The sequence below is a fragment of the Canis lupus genome, chromosome 10, assembly GCF_011100685.1.
Source record: "Canis lupus familiaris isolate Mischka breed German Shepherd chromosome 10, alternate assembly UU_Cfam_GSD_1.0, whole genome shotgun sequence".
NCBI classification, from domain to species: domain Eukaryota; kingdom Metazoa; phylum Chordata; class Mammalia; order Carnivora; family Canidae; genus Canis; species Canis lupus.
Genome location: NC_049231.1, coordinates 32,525,903 through 32,547,157, shown reverse-complemented (window position 1 = coordinate 32,547,157; position 21,255 = coordinate 32,525,903). Strand labels below are relative to the sequence as shown.

The 21,255-nt window shown below is 48.5% G+C and overlaps 1 protein-coding gene across 3 annotated transcripts in view; it reads left to right on the top strand.

The window, feature by feature from the left end:
• The first annotated feature begins 8,841 nt into the window (after positions 1-8,841).
• Positions 8,842-21,255, top strand: part of BTBD11 (BTB domain containing 11) — a 310,110-nt gene continuing 297,696 nt past the window's right edge. For all 3 annotated transcript variants that reach the window (XM_038550769.1, XM_038550770.1, XM_038550771.1), the window contains exon 1: positions 8,842-9,982. In XM_038550769.1, coding sequence (XP_038406697.1) covers positions 8,842-9,982 — 1,141 coding nt within the window. The remainder of the gene's footprint in view (positions 9,983-21,255) is intronic.

Here is a 21,255-nt window from a genome sequence, read left to right as displayed (position 1 = left end):
GATTCGGCCTCACCAGGTCGTTGCTCCTAACTGCATGAACTTGGGCAAACAGCTGAAATTCTCTTTGCTTGGTTTTCTCATGTGTAAAATGAAGGTTATAGGGTAACTACAAGTGCAAGACAACTTGTATGTCATATCTTGGAATAGCACCTTGTGCATTAGGAATTAATATAAATATTAGTTATTATTCCTCTTATTCAATTGATAGATGCAGACAGATAATAGCAGTGGTGTCGAAGGTGTGGAGATGCATGCTTGTATACTGCTAGTGGGTATGAAGTAGTACACGCTTTTCCCAGGGCAAGTTAGCTTCCTGCATCAGGCTCTTAGGATAAAGCATTGCGTTGGACCAAATTTCACTGTAGGAATTTTTCCCAAGGAAATGAGTCAAATATACTTAAAAAATAGCTGTAAAGATTTTTTTCAGAGCTGTGTACAATTATGCAATACTGGAAAAAACCTAAATGTCCAAAAATAATAGATTCATTGAACAAATTATTGAATATCCGTTCAGTAAAATTCTATGTAGTCATTAAATTATGTAAGGAAAAAACACCATAAAGGATATTTGGGGGGCAATTGAAATATGATTTATATGTTAGATAACGTTAATACATCAGTGCTATTTCTTGGGTATGATAATGATTTGCTTGTAGGAGAATGTATATATGCTGTGGTCTACATGCTGAAATGTCATGATCTTTGCAGCTAACTTTCAAATGGTTCAGGAAGAAAGGAACATTATATCATAAACACACATGCACATTCTCTCTCTCTCTCTCTCTCTGTCACACACACACACACACACACACACACACACACACACACCCCTTTCACAGAGGGAGAAAGAGAGACAGAAAGCAAATGTTAGCAATAGTGAATCTGGGTGAAGGGTGGATGGGGTGTATATCTATCAACTTTTCTGTTAAAAAATTTCGAAATTGGGATGCTTGGGTGGCTCAGTAGTTTAGTGCCTGCCTTCAGCTCTGGGCGTGATCCTGGAGTCCTGGGATCGAGTCCCATGTCGGGCTCCCTGCATGGAGCCTGCCTCTCCCTCTGCCTATGTCTCTGCCTCTCTCTCTGTGTCTCTCATGAAAAAATAAGTAAAATCTTAAAAAAATAATAACAAATTAAAAATTTCAAAATAAAAAGCTGAGAAAATGTGAAAAAAAAAAACCTCAGGGATGGGGAAAAGTGATACATTTTAATAAAAAAAATAACTTATAAATCAATATATACAATATAATCTCATCATCATTATTATTAGCTAAAAGATTAGGATTACATACCAGTAGCTGGTATTTATTGGATGAAACCTTTCTCTGTGTCAGGCACTGTGCCAAGTATTTACATGCATTGTTTCATGTAGCTAAAACTCTATGAGGTTATAAGGCATTATGATTTTCCCCACATAAAATATTAATAGAAACTCAGAGGTTAAAAACTTATCTAAAAACCATACAGCCAGCCACTGGTAAACATAGATCTTTATGACCTCAAGTCTACACTCTTAACTACTGCTCTTTTGCACAGAAAAAAGAGCAGAAGGCTGTTGTAGCTGCTGGCAATGATATCAGTTGCTAATTATTTTTGATAAAGGCTGTAGTGGAAGTACAGATTTAATATTTCAAAGAAGCAGAGCAAAGGGAAAACCTAGTTCTACAGGGCAGGACAGGATGAGTGTGGTAGTTCTTACCAAGTGGTAACATTTGAGGTGGGCTTTGAAGGATGCATAGGAGTCCAATAGGCCAAAAAAAAAAAAAAAGTATTCAAAAACAGAGAGAATAGCTTGAATGGAGATACACAGTGTATTTAAAAAACTACAGTTAGTTTGTAGAGCATGTGGAAGCGGGAAACCAGGGTGGAGGGCAGTGAATGAGACTGGATAGAGCCCGGCACTCCTCCTTTCTAGTGGCAATGGAGCTGTTTCAGAAAAAGGACTCTGGCAGCGGAACAGAGGTGAGTGAGGGGAAAATGAAAGTGGCACTGGGGAGACCAAGTGGGGGCTCCTGGACAGTCCCAAGAGGAGGTGATGAATTATTTTACCAGATAAGGATGGTGGGAACGAAGAGGGGACAAAAACAAAGCTTCTACTTCTAGATGTTTGTAGCATCATGTTGAGTCACTCCATAATAGACACGGGTCTTGAAATATCTTATCTTCCGGGTCCTTTGCTTGTTTATGCCCTTCTCCTGACCTGCTTTGTCTACTCTGTGTCACAGAAACTCCCTTTCCCAGACTCCCTCGCCCTCCAGGGTCTTGCTCAGTTTGACTAACAGGAGGTATGGACAGAACATGGGGGTGGGAGATCACAAAGAGCCTGGAGGTTTTCAGTCCCTCTCTGCCTGCCTCGGGTTGTGTTCCTGGCAGCCGCTGTGCCTTCTCCTTGAGCCCAGACCCTGCCAGGCAGCCCCTCCCAACATGGAGCACCCACTCCTACTCAGCCTCCTTTGTGGTTCCAGAGGCTGTCTGGCTTGGCCTGGCTTCTGAGTTCCGGTAACACCATCTTCTTCCTGTCTCTCCAGTCCCAGGGCTCGTAGCACCTTCTGGCTCGTGCTGCTTCTCTGGTTGTCTCCTTCCTGTGCCATGTAGCTCCTCAGCTTTCCCATTTTTTCCTGTAACTGATTCTTTGAATTAGATTCCACACCTAGAGTGGGGTCTGTTTCCTGGACGGATCCCCAACCGGGAGAAGTTCCTAATGGATAGGGACTGTACTTCTCCATTTTTAGATTTTTTTTTTTTTTAAATTTGAGAGAGAGAGAGAGTGAGTGAGAGAGAGCAAGCATGAGTGGGGGAGGGAAGGGGCAGAGGCAGAGGGAAGGGGAGAAGCTGACTCTGCTGACCGGGAGGCCAACGTGGGGCTCGATCCCAGGACCCTAGGATTATGACCTGAGCTGAAGGCAGACACCAACTGACTGAGCCACCGAGGTGCCCCTCTCCATTTTTAGAGTTCCGAGAAGAGGGATATAGCAATCACTCAAGAAAGGGTCCCAGTGATAATCTTCATGAACTCCCTTGTGAGGAATCTGAAAGGAGAAGAGACAAAGAGACACAAGGAAGGGAAAGGAGCTCTAGTTCTGTCTTCCTGGTACTTTGCTTGAGGTATGGTGCAGTTTCCACCTACTGATCCATTCATTCATTCATTCATTCATTCATTCATTCCACAACCATATATACCTAGTAAATGCTGGGCACTTTTTTAGGTGCTGAGGATATAGCAGTGATCCTTTCCTTGTGGAGCTTATATTTTAGTAGAGGTGCAGCAACACGCCACTGGAGAGAGAAGGAGCCTGCCCACTTTCCCTAGTCACTACCTGGAGTTCCCCATCAGATAATGTAGTTAGGAGATGGAGTGTTTCCAGTGGAAAATAATAACTATGTATCATTTGGGGGCCAGACACTGTTCTAAAGATCTCTTAATCCTCACAGGCAAATATTGAGGCATGTGGTATTATTGTCTTCAATTAAAATGAAAAACTGAGGCATGGAGAGGCTGAGGGATTTGCTTAGGGTTACATGGCGAGGAGGTTGTGGAGCTAGATTCAAATCTAAGTAGCCCTGCTGCACAGTAGACGTGAGGGAAGCACGTGATGAAGATCCAACATGTGTGAACCCAGCCGAAAGAGGCTGGTTCATGTTGTGGCTGTTAGGTTAGTTGCTATGCTTGCTATTTGGCTTCTAGAATGCTGAAGGACAAAGGATTATGTTACTACTTTGATTAACTAATAGGCTTCAGAATAGCAGGCAGAAAATAATTTAATTTTCCTTTGACGATAGCTTTCTGGGCTCTGGTAAAAAATGATATGTATTTTGATATAGTGTGTATCATATCAAGTTCAAAAGTGCAAAGAATAAAGTTAAAAATGACAAAAAGAAGAAAAAAAAAGGATAGAACTAGAATAAATAAAACTCTTTAAAAAAGAAAAACCCACCAGAAATCCAACAAACTAGTTATAGCTATTATTTCCATCCTTTCAGGCAAATTTACATACTTATATACATATTTAGCTCTACATAAAGCATTTTACACAAATGGGATGATATTAGATATGCAATTTCAAAACCTATTTTCAAAAATTTCTTCACTCATCAAAATGATGTGGAAATAAAGATCACCACCATTATTCTTTGTAACTGCTTAATATTTCCTTTGTATGAATTACTATAATACATTTCATCAGACCTAATTGAAAGGCATTTAGATCATTTCCCAAAGTCCTATGTGAAAACATTACCAAGAGCATTCTGTATACTTCTGAAAAATTCATAAGAATCACCTTGGGTAATCAGAAGATATGATTTCTGGGAAATCACAAGGAATGCACATGGACATTTTGATATTATTGGCAAACTGCCCTCCCAAAAGATTGCCCTAATTTATGCCCCACCATGACACACATTCATCATGACTGAATTTATAAATCTTTGCTAATCTGATAGGCAAAATAATTCCAGGAATTTAATTTCTGTTTTTTTCTTTTTGGCTTATTTTTTAATCTTTCATATATGTTTACTCTCTATCCTCATTTCTTAGAGGATAACACATATAAGACTTCTGGTTTCAAAGAAGAGACTTACTTATATGCAAAGAGGTCTATCCGAACATTATCTGTACATCTGTACTAGTTAGAAAACAGAAACAGCCAAATGAGGAACCAATACACTAATTAAGATATAAATAAGTCTTGGAAGATTTTGTAGCCACACACACAAAAATATTTTGGGTAAATATGTAATAGCATGTGGACATGAATATACTATAATGTTTGAGGAAATTTTTTGAGGAAAGAAAGCAAAATGAAAAATAATTTACAAAATAATTCTGTTAAAATATAAGTTTAGAAGAAAAAAGATGGGAAAAAATTAGATAAGAAGGAAATATATGAAATTGTTAATGTGGATGATCTCTGTAAAGTGGGATTTTGGATTATTGAAATTTTCTTCATCACTCAATTTTCTAATATAGGGGCTAATTTTTAACATTTGGTTGATGTGTTCACTATTCCTAGTGTTTAGGATACATTATCATTATACAGATACATTATCATTAAGGACTTATTTTAGTGAACTAAATGGACATATGCTTTGGTTTATCCATAATACTAAGGAATATGTCCATTAGTACTGGCACTGGGGCGAGATCCTGGCTTTCAAGGAGTGTGCTCCCCGGAAGGTGGGAGACAGCAGGTGCGTAACATCTGTAGCAAAAGAGAGAGCACGTCTGCTGATATAAGAAAACCTTCTAGGGGAGGTAGGATTTCAGCCTATCCTGGAAGGAGAAGCTGGATTTTATAGGTAACAATTGTCATTCTCCCCACTGATTCTATAAGAAATGGGTGTTTATTGTAGAGGATAGGAAAATGTATAAGATGACAACAGACATCTACAGGGTTATTATCACATGTGGAACACTGCATTCAATCCTCATGTGGAAAAATCTCACTTAACCCCTGGCAACCTTATAAAGGTGGGTGTGATTATTTTGTGCATTTCAAAAGCAAGGAAAAGAGATTAAAAGATTAAATGAGTGAACGCCGGGTACATGATTGGAGAATTGGCAGAAGCAGTGCTGGAACACAAGTTGACCTGGTGCTACCGAAGAAAATAAATCAGTGCTTAAGCTCATTCTTTCAGTCTTTCTTTCATCCTTAGGCATGAGGCTTTCCTTGGTCCTCTTGCTACCTGCACCACTGGGTGGTTCTTACTCAAGCATTACCAGCACATAGGTGGTAACTGAAGGCATAAAAATGGGTGAGATAACCAGGGAAATATTCATAGGAGAAGACAAAGGGCCCTGGGAACAAAGCCTGAGCGACAGAGATGGAGATGCCTTCCTAGGTCTGGGCTGAGTGGACAGTAGGTGGGGAAAATTTCACAGTGGTAACAATCTTGGAGCTGAACGTTAGAGGATGAGAAGTTTGCCAGGTGGAGAAGACAGAGACAAATGTCTCAAGGAAAGGGAATTAGCATCTGCAAAAGCATAATGCGATGCAAGAGATAATATGCTAATTTGGAAAACCAGCAAGTGACTTTAGTATGGCTAAAGCATAGTGTGTGCGTGTGTGGGTGTGTGTCAACATGAGTGTGAATGTATGTTCAGGAGGCTAGTGTGATGATACATAATCTAGAGAGGAAGGCATGCTTCAGGTCATAAAGACCATGTGTTAGTTGGTTTTCCAGAGAGTCAGATATATATACACTCTATTGGTTCTGATTCTTTGGCAAAAAAACAGAGAAAACAAATACATGGAGATTTATTATGAGGAATTGGCTCATGTGAATTATAGAGGCCGAGAAGTCCCACAGTCTGACATTTGTAAGCTAGAGACCCAGGAAAGCTAGTGGTATTTAATCCAAGTCCAGAGACTTGAGAAGCAGGGGAGCTAATGCGGTAAATCCCTGTCCGAGGGCTGAAGATGATGACATATGTCCCGGCTCAATCAGTGAGGTGGGAAAAAAACCCCAATGAATTCCTTCTTCCTCTACCTTTTCTTCTATTTGGATTGGCTGATGCCCAACCACATTGGGAGGGCAACCTACTTCCTTGAGCCCAAATTCTAATCTCACTCTGGAAAGACCCTCAGAGACCTACCCAGAAACAATGTTTAAACTGTGCACCTGTGGCCCAGTCAAGTTGACACGTAAAATTAATCATCACAATCCCTTATTAAAAGGTCTGGAATTTTATGGAAAGAGAGTCTGGGAATAGAGTGGAGAGATCCCTGAAGGCCAGCTAATCAGTATAATTTTATTTATCTGGAAGGCAATGGGGAGCCTTTGAATTTTTTTCAAGAAAGGAATGACAAGATTAGAATTAGGCTTTTCAAGATCCTGGACTGGATGGTTTGGAGAAGGAAGAGGCAGAGGAGGAGAATATTTGGCAGAACAGTCAACCTGAGAGGTGATGAGCACATGTATCATGTGTCCTAGGATGGTACCTACAAAGGGTGGTGGATTATTTGGGGTGAAAAGATGCGTGTATTTGGTATGACAGATATGGGAAACATCAGACAATCTATGGGGTTATCCAAGAAAATCCACTGTTGACATCCAAACCAATTGTGCAAAAGCATGTCCTTCTTTCCTTCATCCACCTATTTGCAGCAAATATTTACCTCGTGCCTACCCTGTGACAGGCCCATGCTCAGTGAATCCTCCAGTCCACTATGCAATCTAGACACATTCATATTTTAACAACCTAGTGTTACAAGGGTCCAGAGATCAACAGCTTCAGGAGAGGGGTGGGCAGGTAAAGTATCCAGGCAGGGATTGGGGGATCTGGGCTACCTTTCTGTAGGAGGGGACTTCTAAGCTGAAAATTCTGGCCAGCTGGAGGAAGAGGGGACCCAACCTCCCGCAGAGACCTTGTGTGGGAGCTGGGAATCCCCCAGTGAAAAAGGTATGGTTTTTGCCCTGGTGGATGGTGACAAATAAACAAGACAATGCAATTTGACACATATGCAGCTAAGTACGTTTCTTTAGTTAAAAAAGAAAACGCTCCCCCGTGCAAATCTACCCTTTTGGCTGAGCTGTCTGGAATTAAGTGCACCTAGAGGGCAAGGTGGGACAGGAGCCTTTCCTCCAGCGCGTCAGCCAGGCCTTTGAAGGATGGGTGCAGGGTCGGCCTCCTGGCTATTGAAAGGAACCTGGTTAATGTGCCCTGGTGGCAGGTCAGCCTTCCATAGGTGTTCAGGCCCTCCCCCCCCCCCCCCCCCCCCCCCCCCCCCCCGGCCTCTGAGCTCACTAGGCCTGGTTTCTAACCTTCCCTCCACGCTGAGGAAATGTAGGGCTGAAGGAGGACTGCCTTAATTGGTTTGGGGACCCGAAGGTGGGGGAAGGGGGAAGGGAGAAAAAACATGCTATGCTTATTAAAGGAAAAAAAAAAAAAAAAAAGGAAAGTGAAATCTGAAACTCAGGGGCAGGAAGCGACCCCAGGCAGACACTTTTTGAACCACTGGCGGGTAGCACACCTCGATGGGTGGGGGCTCACCTGCTCAACCTACCACCCTCCCATTCTGGTACCAAAGTCAGGAGCCTGAGGGGCAGGGGCAGCAGCAGGGAGACAACATCCGTGTCTCTACGTTGGCACAACTCCCCCAGTCCCCGGGTCGCTGCCCCCCACTTCCTGCAGCACTGGTCACCGCTGGGGGCATGTGTGAGGGGCGGGGCTACGTGGAGCTGAGGAATTAAAAAAAAAAAAAAAGCTGGGTAATTAGCATCCTCTGATCCCATTGGCTCTCCCCCGGCCCTGCTTTGCATATGCCCGCCCCGTTGGCTGCCAGGGGTTTGCGGGGTTCGGCCGGGTTTGCAGCCGCCGCGGTAGCTGCTGCGCTTCAGTGCCGGGCGGGCGCCCAGCGAACCCCGGGCCGGGAGCGGGGAGCCGGGAGCCCGGAGCCCGGAGCGGGGAGTGGGGAGCCATCTGCCAGCCGGGCTGCTGCGGCGGCGGCGTCTGAGTCCATTTCCGTCCTACGAACACTGAGGCCGGCGGCCGGCGGCTTCTGCGCCCAGCAGGGCCCAGGGAGGAGCGGGTCAGACACTTTTTATTCTATTTTGGAAGAAAGGGGCGAGTCCCGGGGAGAGCTTCCCTCCCGGCCTGGCTCGCTCCCCCGTGCGCCCCAGCTCCGGCCCGGGCTCCGGAAGATGACTTCGGGGTCTGCCCGGTGTCTACCGGCGGTGGCGGCTCGGGGAGGCAGCCGAAAGTAGTAACACTTGGCAGTGGCGGCTGGTGGAAAAGTGAGCCGAGGCGGCGCGGACTCGGCTCTCCCCGCGCGCCGGCGCCCGCTGCTCTCGCCGCTCCTTCCCCTCGGCTCCCCGGCGGCCGCAGCATGAAGTGGCGCAGCGATGGCCAGGAGAGGTAAGAAGCCTGTGGTGCGGACGCTGGAGGATCTGACGCTGGACTCGGGTTATGGTGGCGCGGCGGACTCGGTGCGCTCCTCCAACTTGTCCCTGTGCTGTTCCGACTCGCACCCGGCGTCCCCGTATGGCGGGAGCTGCTGGCCGCCTCTAGCTGACTCCATGCACAGCCGGCACAACAGCTTTGACACCGTCAACACTGCCCTGGTGGAAGACTCCGAGGGGCTGGACTGCGCCGGCCAGCACTGTTCGCGGCTGCTGCCGGACCTCGACGAGGTCCCCTGGACCCTCCAGGAGCTGGAGGCGCTGCTGCTGCGCTCGCGGGATCCCCGGGCAGGCCCGGCGGCCCCCGGAGGCCTGCCCAAAGACGCGCTGGCCAAGCTGTCGACGCTGGTGAGCCGGGCGCTGGTACGCATCGCCAAGGAGGCGCAGCGCCTGAGCCTGCGCTTCGCCAAGTGCACCAAGTACGAGATCCAGAGCGCCATGGAGATAGTGCTGTCCTGGGGCCTGGCGGCGCACTGCACGGCGGCCGCGCTGGCCGCGCTGTCCCTCTACAACATGAGCAGCGCCGGCGGCGACCGCCTGGGCCGCGGCAAGTCTGCGCGCTGCGGCCTCACCTTCTCCGTGGGCCGCGTGTACCGCTGGATGGTGGACAGCCGCGTGGCGCTGCGCATCCACGAACACGCCGCCATCTACCTGACAGCCTGCATGGAGAGCCTCTTCCGGGACATCTACTCGCGGGTCGTGGCCTCCGGGCTGCCCCGGAGCTGCAGCGGCCCTGGCCCGGGCTCCGGCTCGGGCCCGGGCCCGGGCTCCGGCCCCGGCTCGGCCCCCGCGGCGGACAAGGAGCGGGAGGCGCCCGGAGGGGGAGCGGCGAGCGGCGGCGCCTGCAGCGCAGCCAGCAGCGCCAGCGGAGGCAGCAGCTGTTGCGCCCCGCCGGCCGCCGCCGCCGCCGCAGCCCCCCCGGCCGCCGCCGCCGCCGCCAACCACCACCACCACCACCACCACGCGCTCCACGAGGCGCCCAGGTTCACCGTGGAGACGCTGGAGCACACGGTCAACAACGACTCCGAAATCTGGGGGCTCCTGCAGCCCTACCAGCACCTCATCTGCGGGAAGAACGCCAGCGGTAAGTGGCCGCGCGGGCGCCGCCTCCTCCCCCGCAGCCCGCCAACTCTCGCGGCAAGTTTGCCTCCCGCCCTCCCTGCCGCGGCGTCCCGGCCACCGCACTCGTCCCGAGCCTCCGAGGGGGCCGCGGAGCTGCAGGCTGCCCGAAACCAGCCGGTTCGCTCCCGCGCTCGGAATCCGCGCAGTCGACTCGGCTCCTCGGGCCCCGGAGTCCGGGCGCGCACGCAGTCCGGCCGCTCGCGTGGGGCGGGGCGGGGCGCGGCGGCTGCCGCCCGCAGACGGTGCGGGGAACCCATCACCGTTCGGGGACGCGGTCCTTTCCGTCATTCGCCCCTGGTACAGATTTCCGCCAGAGCCCTGTGTGTTTTATTTTTTTATTTCTTTTTGACCTTGAAGATGCCACATTGTGGGGCGCACGAGTCTGGCTCCCTGGGATTCCAGAGGAGGTGCATTCCTCCCGCCACCGCCCGGCTCGCGCACTTCCCGGCGCCCCCGGGACACGGTCCTGGCGCGGGCGTGGGGGGGCCCCGCGGCCGCCAAGGCTGAACGTTTGGCCTAGAAACAGTCGGGAGAGGCGTGTGTGCGGAGAGGGTGGAGCGGAAGACTTCCAGGTCCCAAGTTTTCCCGGGGCCGTTTTTGAAGGCCAGAGCGCCCAGCTGGTGGGTGCTGCGCGGTGGACACCCCCTGCCTCCTTCCCGACCCCCAGCCCTCGCCCCTCTGGGCTCCCAGTGGCAGGGAGCTGCAGCCCTCACCACTTTGCTTAAGGAGCGCCACTAGGGACCTGGGCAGGATGGGAGTGGGGCGGAGTTCTGGAGAGGGCTGTCAGTTTAGGGCGGCGTTTCCAGCAGGTTCTGTCCCCCCCATCCCCCCCCCACACACCCCCGGGTTTGGGAGGCGGGAGCTGGGTGGGTTTGAACCTGCAGTTGTGGCGGCGGAGGGGGTGGGGCCGGGGGCTCTTGTTTTCGAGAGCTCGAGCTGGCGGTCCTGCCTGTCTGCGAAAGCCCGAGCTAGACACTTCAAAGCTTCAGTTTTCCACAGGAAATGGTAGAAGCGTAACTGGAGACTCTAAAAGCGAAATAAAACTTTGCTACATATTCGGCGGTTTGGCCGGAGATTGCGTGGTTGGAGCCGAAATGCAGTCTTTCTGGGTAGATTTCATTCATGTTGCTGCCTGTCGGTTTCCCGGGGGCTGAAAGAGAGATGCGGCGGGCGCGGCCTCTGGGGGTGCCAAGCGTGTGCTGGCGAGCGTGTGCGTGTGTCTGTGAAGTGTGCTTGTGAGTGTGCGCGGGAGAGCGCAGCCACGCGGGGCTCCAGGGAACCCAGCCCCCCAGCTCTCGGTCCTTTCACCTGGTTTTGATCATCGTTGGGGGAGGCGAAGGAAGGAGCAAAGTGGGCGTGGGGGAGGGGGAGGGGCGCGATCGCGACTTCCGCGTTGATCTGGAGGCTCTTGGGGTTCTCGCGGCCGGGGACCTCCCCCCTCCGCTGCCGGTCGAGGGCGCAGAGCCTCTGCGGGGCTCCCCATTCCCCCACCCCAAGCGCACGTGAAATCCTGACCCAGGTGGAAACATCTAGGGAAAGGCCTTGGCCTTTGTATGAGCTTCTTCAGAAGGGGGAGGATTCATCTGAAAAACCCAGGAGCTCTAGGCTGGATTGCTCTCTGTTCGGGAGCCCTACGCCCACAAAAAGCGCAGAGGGCTTAATTTTCTTCCCACCAGGTGCGCCCCACCTCCACTGTTCTTACCTCTCCCATTAAGGTCGTCCTTTACTTCTTACTGGCCCCCAAGCCCTTATCGCCCTGCTGGGACTGGAACCTGCTTTTGCTAATCTGTCACAGTGTTTCCTTCCAGGTAAGGAGCATTCCCCAGAGAAGGCACCAGTTTGGGAATCAGGGCATCCTCCTCCACCTGTGTCTTTGCCATTCTCTTGAATTTAGGACTTTGGTGGACTCCCCTTGGTTCTCAGTGTCCTGGTCTGTAAAACAAGGGCCTCCTGTAGCTCTGGCTGTACTAGTAGCCTTTAGGTTTTTTCAAATTGGTTTTACTTTTATGATCCTTAACATATTTTAAAGACCGTTCTTGTGTTTATCTTTTTCGGAGTAAGTATAATTTAAGGAAGGAGAAGGCCACAGAGTCGGTTTTGGGCAGGGTGAGTGTGTGGCGGTTGGAGTTTGCTGCCATGCAAAGGGTTCCCACACCACAGAGCTTTAACTCCTGGGTTCCAGGGCCCTTCAGCCATCTCTTAGCATGAGATCTACTGCAATTTCGTTGTGATCTCTCCATCTCCTTTCTTTGAGCATGTTTAAAATGGCAGGTCATTTATGCGGAAAGGTAAGGAATGAGCAATTAGTTTCTTAGGTTTCTGAAAAATACATTAAACATCAAACCTATTAAACTGTTGTGCAGGGCAGTCTCTCTGATCTGCAGGCCTTGTTAAGGAGCCCATACCTTACGTGATCAATTTTTTTACCCCTTTAACTCAGCGGTCTCACTTATTCATTTGTGAATTTGTTTATTCATCAATATTTATTGAGCAGTTAGTAAATTTAAGGACGGAGCAAGCAAGCACTGCAGTTCCAGAGGAAATAACTGCCAATGTGTCTCCAATACTGCTCTGTACGTTGATCCATTTGATCTTCGGCATTCCCTTGGAAAGCTACTACCATTATCCCCATTACACAGAGGAGGAACGGAGGCCCAGGAGACTTAGTGTTTTGCTCTTTACCGGCAGATGAATTCTCTGCCTTTAAGCTATCCACCTGTCCGTCATTACCTACCCAGTTGAACAGAGACCCTTTATAGCCTGACATCCTTTCTCTCCCAATTCATACACTTTTTGTTCCTTTTATTTTATTTTTTTAAGATTTTATTCATTTACTCATAAGAGACACACACAGAGAGAGAGAGAGAGAGAGAGAGAGAGAGAGAGAGAGGCAGAGACACAGAAGGAGAAGCAGGCTCCATGCAGGGAGTCCGACGCGGGACTGGATCCTAGGTCTCCAGGATCATGCCCTGGACTGAAGGCGGCCCTAAACCGCTGAGTCACCTGGGCTGCCCACTTTTTGTTCCTTTTAAGCTGCACTGGGCTGTAGTGGCCATATAGTTTTAATCTATAAAATGTAGATTTTACATTTTTATAACCTCTGCTGAGTCTAAGAGAGAGCCTGGTACACAGCTGGAGCTTCCTAGATGCCCGTTCAGTTGAATGAGCTGTTGTATAATATTATACAGTGATGTCCTGAAAGAAGCTACGGATTTTTGAGTTTCTTGAATCATCTTTTCAAATCTTTCTACCTTGGTTGCCCCTTCTCACTGCCATCTCTACACCTGTCCACCCTTGTAATTTGCTGCTGCTAAACTGCCACGCCCAAGGAATTATGAAACTAATTGCATGGGGCTACGTTCAGAAAACAGAAGATAACGAGCTATAAGCAAGGGCTTGGTGGCTCTCAAAAATAATATGACTGGGTTTAGGGCATGTACTTTGTGGGGACTGTTTTAAGAGTTGGCTTTTTTCTTACTTTGATTTTTCAGCTGGTTTGAAGAGCTGGGATAAGAGCTAATAGACCCCAGTGAATGTTGGCTTTCTGTGGGGTCTTAAAATTTGGCTTGATTGATTTTCCTAAAGCTAAATACAAGGGGCCAGCAGAAGTGCTTTAGCAAGCCCTTGTTTGTGGTTTTACCTTAAACACTTCAGAGCTAGCTAGTTCTCACTCATCCCTGAAGAGTTGATGGAGAAGGCTCTTTCTGACACCTCTGTGAGGATTTCCCTGATGCAACCCGTTCCCCACTCCCCCTCCTTTGGGAATCCTGACCTTGACCTTGCTTTAAGTGACTCCCCATCTCACTGTGGCACCTTCAGTGCAAGCTTGTGTCGTATTCATCTTTGTCTCTCCTCTTATATCACTCAGCACAGCACCTGGCACATAGCAGATGCTAAGTACTATTTGTTGAATGAATATAAGTGGCCCACTAAATCTTTAGGATTTAAAATTCACCCACCAACATATGTAATCAACCTTTCTAAAGACCTCTCAAGTCAGACCTCCTGGATTTCAAGGCTGTTGTGTTACAGCTGTGTGTTCTTAGGCATGTTACCTAACCTCTCTGAGCCCAGTTTCTTCAGCTATATAATAGAGGTAATAAGCAGGAATAAATGAGATTATGTGTATAAAGGTATTACAATCTGCTGCCTGACACATGGTAGGGGCCAAAATGGTGATGGTAGTTGTGATAATTCAGGCACAATGGTATATCCCATCTCTAGCTCATCCAGATTAATTCATCTCCAGTGTGGATAGAGCCAGCAGAGCACAGAATTTTAACTTGGATCCCCCTTCCCGATATTCCCAAAGTCAAATAATCCAGCGTGCTCATTTCAGGGATTGGCTCCATGGCCAAGGTGGCAAAAGAATGTTTTGGTCAAAGGAAAGTAGTTTATTTTATTTACAGTGTTGTGTTTTTTTTTTTTTTTTTTTTTTTTTTTAGGCATCCTTAGCAAAGAGGCACTAGGGAACTTAATAGGGTGCCAGAGTTCAGAGGTGCAGGCGTTTGTCAAAATGCATTCATTGCACTGTAAACCTAAGATTTGTGCGTTTCACTGTATTTTAAAATGCACTGCAGTAAAAAAAAAAAAAAAAAGCCATAAAAAAAGGCCATATGTGTCCTTGAATGAAATTTTGTTTTAAATGCAGAAGGAGTTTGAAGGAAAGACTGGAAGAGGCGGTGTGGTGTGATGAAAGGGTAAGGACTTTACACTGGGAAAGATTTGGCCTCGTATTTCAGCTCTGCTGCTTCCCAGCAAATGACTTAATTTTGCTGAATTTGGTTTTCTCATCTGCACAGTGAGGAATTACCAGAACAAAACAAAACAAAAGGCATAAAAAAGGAAGAAAATCCAAATCTACCACATACAGTGATTAAAGGATTAAATCAGATCAAGTGTGTGAAAACACCTGTCACATAGTAGGCACTCAATTATAATGGCTCTCTTAAAACACTGATTATTCAGGTTGGGGATTTTGAATAGTTCCTTTCATTCAAGGATTCCCAAATCACCTTATAAACATTAATTAACAGGGGCCCTCGCCCAGGCAGCACTGGCTTGGTGGGCAGGACGGTTTTCAGGTTTGTGATTCAGTGTTGCCCCCACTTAGACTCTGATCTGCACTAAATGCTTCCCTGGCAGTTTTCCTGTCCTCTAGCTGGTGGTACTGCTCCGTGGTGTGGTGTTACTGTGCTGGACAAAAATGTCACAGAAGAAACCTAGCTTCTTAGGAAGAATAGCAAAACTATCTCAAGAGTCAGCCATGGCAGTGTCTGTGCTCACAGAGCACGTTTTTAATTAACTGGCTGAATGTAAATTAAAACTCAGAATTTGGGTCAGTGGAGGGTTATTTGGTTTTCGATGCAGACTTGCCAGTTCAGTGCTGGGGCACTTGCAAGTAGGGTGTTTCATGGAACAGAAAATAAAAATAACAGCAAAATAAGATGAGGAGGGATCAGTCTAGAGACCCGGGGTCAGCTGTGGCATGCTAATGGCTTTCGAATAGGGGGAAGACCTCTAATTCTGGATCCATTATCATTTGTGACCTGGAGCCAAACTCACCTATAAGGTAGGTCTGATTATCATCTACTGAGAGGTAAAGATAAAAAACAATTGATTTTGGGCCCCTTGGGTGGCTCAGTGGTTGAGAGTCTGTCTTTGGCTCAGGTTGTGATCCTGGGATCCTGGGATGGAGTCCTGTACCAGGCTTCCCCACAGGGAGCCTGTTTCTTCCTCTGCCTGTGTCTCTGCCTCTCTCTGTGTCTCTCATGAATAAATAAATAAAATATTTTTTAAAAATTAAAAAAAAAGAATTAACTTCGAAGTTGAACACACTCACAACCTGCAGTTTTCCTATCTGTAAAATGGGTATTGTAATCATAGCTACACTTGTATCATGCTTTTTATTATATGCCAGGCGCTGCTTCTCTGTATTATGATCATTACAATGACATTAACTATTCTAAAAGCCAACCCTCAAATCTTAGAAATTGAATATGATAGGAAGTTGTTTCCTATCATAAAGTCTTATTGGGAGAGGAGTGAGGTGGGAGGTGGCAAGAGAGTCATTTAGGTACCAAGACTGATGGATTTGGTTTTCTTTATTATCAGTACGTGGCCTTCAGGACACTCATCTAGCCAACAGGTAGAGGAAGAAGGAGAGAGTAGAGGATCTTATGAAAGGTGTTATGGGCTAAGCCTGGATCCCTGGAAGGGATCTTCATCACTTGTGTCCATATATCCACAGCCAAAAGTGGCTCTTGGGGAGTATGACCAACCTGAAGCTCTAAATCTTTTGTGACCTAGTTCCTGCCCTTGATCTCTTAGGGGCCTAAGGATTGTGTTAAGGCTGTCACCATAAAGATACTTACTGATTTTGCCAGTGTAGCTCTCTTAACAACTTGGTAGGATTTTCATCTGTGCCATCTAGTGAGCCAGTAGCCACACCCATAGTCATCTCCTAGAGCTCATTATCAAGCCTGGATGATTTCTTCACTTTCTTAGCTGGATACCTTCCTTTCTCTCTCCATCTAATGATGGCTACCTTGGGGCCACGGGGCTCAAGTGGGAAGCTTATGTCCTTTATCTGATCATTTACTTCACTTAAAAGTCTTCTCAGTCTTGACTCTTACTGTTTGGGATCTAGAAATAGTTGTCCTTTTCAGTTCTCCACTATTCTTTTCCAATTCCACTTGCAAACTGGCTAATTTGTGCCATAGTTCCGCTTTCTTTCAAATACCTTGCTAAACTCAGCCGGGGGCCAACAAGCTCCTGTTATTCCTGTTATTTTTTTTTTTTTTTCAAACCTCTTTCTCCGGAGCTTACAGGCTCGGCAGGCCCAATTTGGGCCTCTGAGTTATCTGAGGTGACAGCTTAACCAAACATTTTCACTGTACATCATGCACCTCTAGTGTCCCAAAACCTACTCTTGTCTCTAAACCAAGGCCACATGTTTAAGCACTCCACTCACTTATGGTACCGATGTCTTCAGTAATTAGGGTGATGCCAGCTATTGCATCAGATAAACCCTAACATCTTAGTGGCTAAACCCAGTAAAAGTAGCCTTCTCATTCATGTTGAACTTAATTGGTGGCAAAGCAGGGAGGTGCTTTGTCCTGTGGATGTTGATGGAAGTTATGCCATCGGGAACACTCTACTCTGGGGACGTCCTGCTCAGGGACAACAGGAGTGCAGAAGGCTGTGTAGGAAGCTTTTAGAGGACAGTCTGGATGTGACTGTATCCGCTCCTGCCATATTCCAGTGACCAGAACTCCATCACATGGCCTCAAGTAGAAACAAGGGGGCAGGGGAAGATGGTCTCTGGCAGGTCCTCCACTCCCAACTGCAATTCTGGATTCCAAAGTTGAGGAACAGAAAGCTTAAAGAATTTGGCTCAGGTGACACAGCTAACAAGTGGTTGGTTCAGATTTGAACCCAGGCAGTCTGGCTCTGGGCCACCTTGTAGGATATTTGTGAAGATTAAAATAATATGTAGTGTATACAAAGTGTTTTCCCCCACTGTCTCATGGTAAGTAAAGACTTGATACCTAACATCTTTTATGTTTATTATTGTTATTGTCATTCTATTGTGGAAATGGGTGCTATATGGATTCATAGTGAATCAGCATGATGCTCTCAGGCATGGGTAAAACGTGAATCCAAAAGAGGGGGAGCCCCAGGCAAGTTGTATTATGTGCTCGTCCTTTCCCCTCTGCCATCCTTTGCATTTTACCTGCAACGGTAGAGGTTGTTAACACTTGCTGGCTCAGGTCCTGGACCAGCAGGCCTTCATATGTAATACTTCGTTAAGCCCTCACACCATTCTTGTGAAGTGGGTGTTTCTCAATCCCATTTTCCTGGTGAGGAAACCGAGGCTCAGACAGTAGCTGATTTTAGTTGCCATACATACTAAGGGGTAGAATTGGGGTTTGGGTTTCAGAACTTCGGCTCTGAAGGCCCACACACGGTGGTGAACTCTGGCTCAGATGAGCCTCTGAGGGGACCCCAGAAGGACTCCAGTGCGGCCTGAAGGTTGTGTGCAGTGGAGGGCGCGGCTTGCCTGGGTGCTGGCGCTCCTGCTTGAGGATTGTCCTTTGTAGAAGGACCCATGGTCACAGGTCTTTTGTCTGCCTCTGCGGGCTTTCTCCATCCTGGCTGCCCTGTGCGGTTGCTTGCTGGGAGCCTCCTTGGCCGAGGCCCCTGGGGCAGTGGGTGTCTTTGTTGTCTCCAGAGGACAGCTCTGTCCATTCCCTGCCCAGCTGGCTCAGTGCCGAGGGAGCATGGTCCTTCTCACTAGAACTGAATGCAGAAATCTGTGGCATGGTGGAGAATCTGTCCTAGTCCTCCCTGAGAATCCCAGAGCGAGAGTTTTCCCAGACTTTAGACTTAGCGGACCAAGGTGGAAACTCTGATGACCTTGGGAAAGCCAATGAAGCTTCTGAGCCTTGGTTTTCTCATCTGTTGAGTGAGGATAATGGTAGAACTTCCTCATGGTATCATTAGGAAGATGCGTTGATTCATATAAACATCCCTAGAATATGTAGTATTGGACATACCATAAATGCTTAATGTCTGCTGGCAATTATTATTAGTATTATCAAATGTTGAAGAGGCGCTGGCTTCCTTGCTGAAAGACCTGGTTCCTGAACCCTGCTTCCTATGGAGTGAAAGTCCTCAAATCATCTGTCAGTAACCAGACCTCCAGGGTTTGACCACTTACTAGCTGTGTGATACTGGGCAGGTTATCTAACCTCACAGTGACTCAGTCTTCCCCTGTTAAGTGAGATTAATAATAAAACCTAGTTCTTAGAGCTGTAGAGAAGTGTCTGCTCTGTAGAAATTCCTTGATAAATGTTGGTGTTGTTGAATTTTACTATATTCATTACGACTTTTACTGCAGGAACTGAATTAGATGTTAAGCAACACGATCCCTGCCCTCATGGAGCTTGTGGGCCTGTAGTGAACTTATTTCTTTCATCAAATAATCAGGTAGAGGTAAATTTAAAGCTGTGATGGTTGCTACAAAGGAAAGATACCCAGGGCTGGAAGAGCTTTTTCTGAGGCTCTTGATGCCATCAAGAGTAAGAGAAGACTTCGATCTGGCAGTGAGGCTTGAGAGAAGTGGGAGAATGGCCCATTTGGTTGAAAAGGTAGACGGAAACAGAATGTGCAAAGGGCCTGCGGCAGAAGGGAGCCTGGTGAGGAGAACGGCCAGTGTGGCTGGATTGGGAGAACAAAGTGAGGGGAACTGGGTAGAGGTTGGACCCAGCCGTCTGCCAGATTGAGAAGTCTCTCTTTTCCTGAGGTCATTGGAAAGCCTTTGAAAGGTTTTAAGGAGGGAAATGCAAGACCAGATCTGTGTTCTAAGAAGCTCATGTAGGCTGCTGTACTGAGAACACACAGGAAGGTGAATGTGGGAAGGCCAGTTAGGTATTGTCACTCCACCCCACACAAGAAGAATCTGAGGCTATGGCACATTTCATAACTTGCCCAGAGTCCCTGAGGCAGTAAATGGCAGAGTGGGGATTTGAGCTCAGCTCTTAAGGGACTTCCCATTCTCCCTGCCTCCCACCTGTGCAACACCCCCCTCCCTGGGGAGCCCTTGGTTCAATTTGCAACTTTACAGGTGGGGAAAATGAGGCTCAGAGTGAGGCCCTCCTAGCCCAGCATCACAAGGTCACAGGGCAGAGCAGGAACCGGTACCTGGATTTCTGGATTCTTAGCCCACCCGCTGTCCTCTGTGAAGCACTGTTTCCTCCAAACCAGATCAGTCCTTGGGGGCAGCGAGGACTAGGAGGCTGCATTGTTTGGAGGTTAATTTACGACCAGGCTGTAGTATCTCTGGTTCTCACTGTACGTATCACAGTAGAAGAAATGCCAGTTCGGGAGCATGGGGGTCCCCATTAGCTGATGGCAGCACCCACGAAAGCAATCACTGCAAAGACCAGGTGTGCTCAGGGCAGAATCATGGTAGCCATTCCCCAGTGCATCAGTATTCAGAAGCTGATAGGGAGGCTGCTTGGATTTAACTGGGTTTTTTTTTTTTTGGGGGGGTGGCACGTGTCCTTGTTTCTTCCTGATGCCAACGCAGAGCACTGTCCAGACGTCAGGATGTGCATGAGAGCAGACACGAATCACCTCTTCTCTCTCTCTCTCTCTCTCTCTCTCTCTCTCTTTCTTTCTCTCTTGATGGCCTCAGAGCATTTCAAGTACTGGAGAACAGACACAGCCATTCCTTCCCTTGGCCTCCTGCCTCTGCCCCCCTGCAGCCTCATCTTTGCTGACTCCGAGGGCCTGGGCCTGGTTCACCCTTGTGGGCTGAATTGGACATGGCTCTGGCCCTCATGAAGCCGCAGGCCTGAGGTGGGTTAGGCTGGCTCCCAAATAACCCCCCAGAGGTAAAACTGTGCCTGTGGCAGGAGCCCCTTAGGACGGGTTCAGGGGCTGTAGGGCAAAGCCTCCTCAGATGGGGACTGGGAGGGGAGTCTGGGGAGGCCCAGCTGCCCCTCCCGTGTGCCTCCAGGGGCGGCTGTGACCAGCACCAGGTTACCAGACATTCAGGGGGGTTAGATTCCTGGTTGTCCTTCCTGCACTGGACCCGTGTCATTGGGGTGTCATGGGGGTGGGGAGGGAACAGAGCCGAGACTCTCGTCTCTCAATTCTGAATTCTGTGTGTGCCCCTCTTTCGTTGGAAACCTGCCCCCCACCCCCTCCACCCTATTCTGCAGCTGCCCTGCTGCCCACCCACCCCCATCTGCAGCTGCCCTGCCCGTCCCCCCGCCCCATCTGCAGCTCCCAGTTGCTGAGTCTCCTCATGTGCTGCTTCCAATCACTGAGGTAGGCTGGTGCGGGTGGGTGGCCAGGTTGGCAGCCAGGTGGGCGGCCAGGTTAGCAGCCAGGTGGGTGGCCAGGTGAGCAGCCAGGTGTGGGTGTCCCCTGCCTCTCTTCTCTCAGCCTCCCACCCCTCTCCCAACCTGCTGCTGACCCTGCTGCTCCACGGTTCCCTTGCTCTCGGCGCCAGAGCCAAGAACAGACGAAGAGTAAGCTGGCGATTTCATGGCCTCTGGTGGTGTCAGAATGTGGAGCTGCTGGCTGGGGGCAGCTGAAGCCACAGGAGACGAAGAGGGTGTGCAGGAAGGTGCCCTCACCCTCTAATGAGTAGGAGGGCTTCAGCTCAGGCCCAGCAGGGTGGACACATGCTGTGCAACCTCAGACAGGCCCCCGACCTCTATG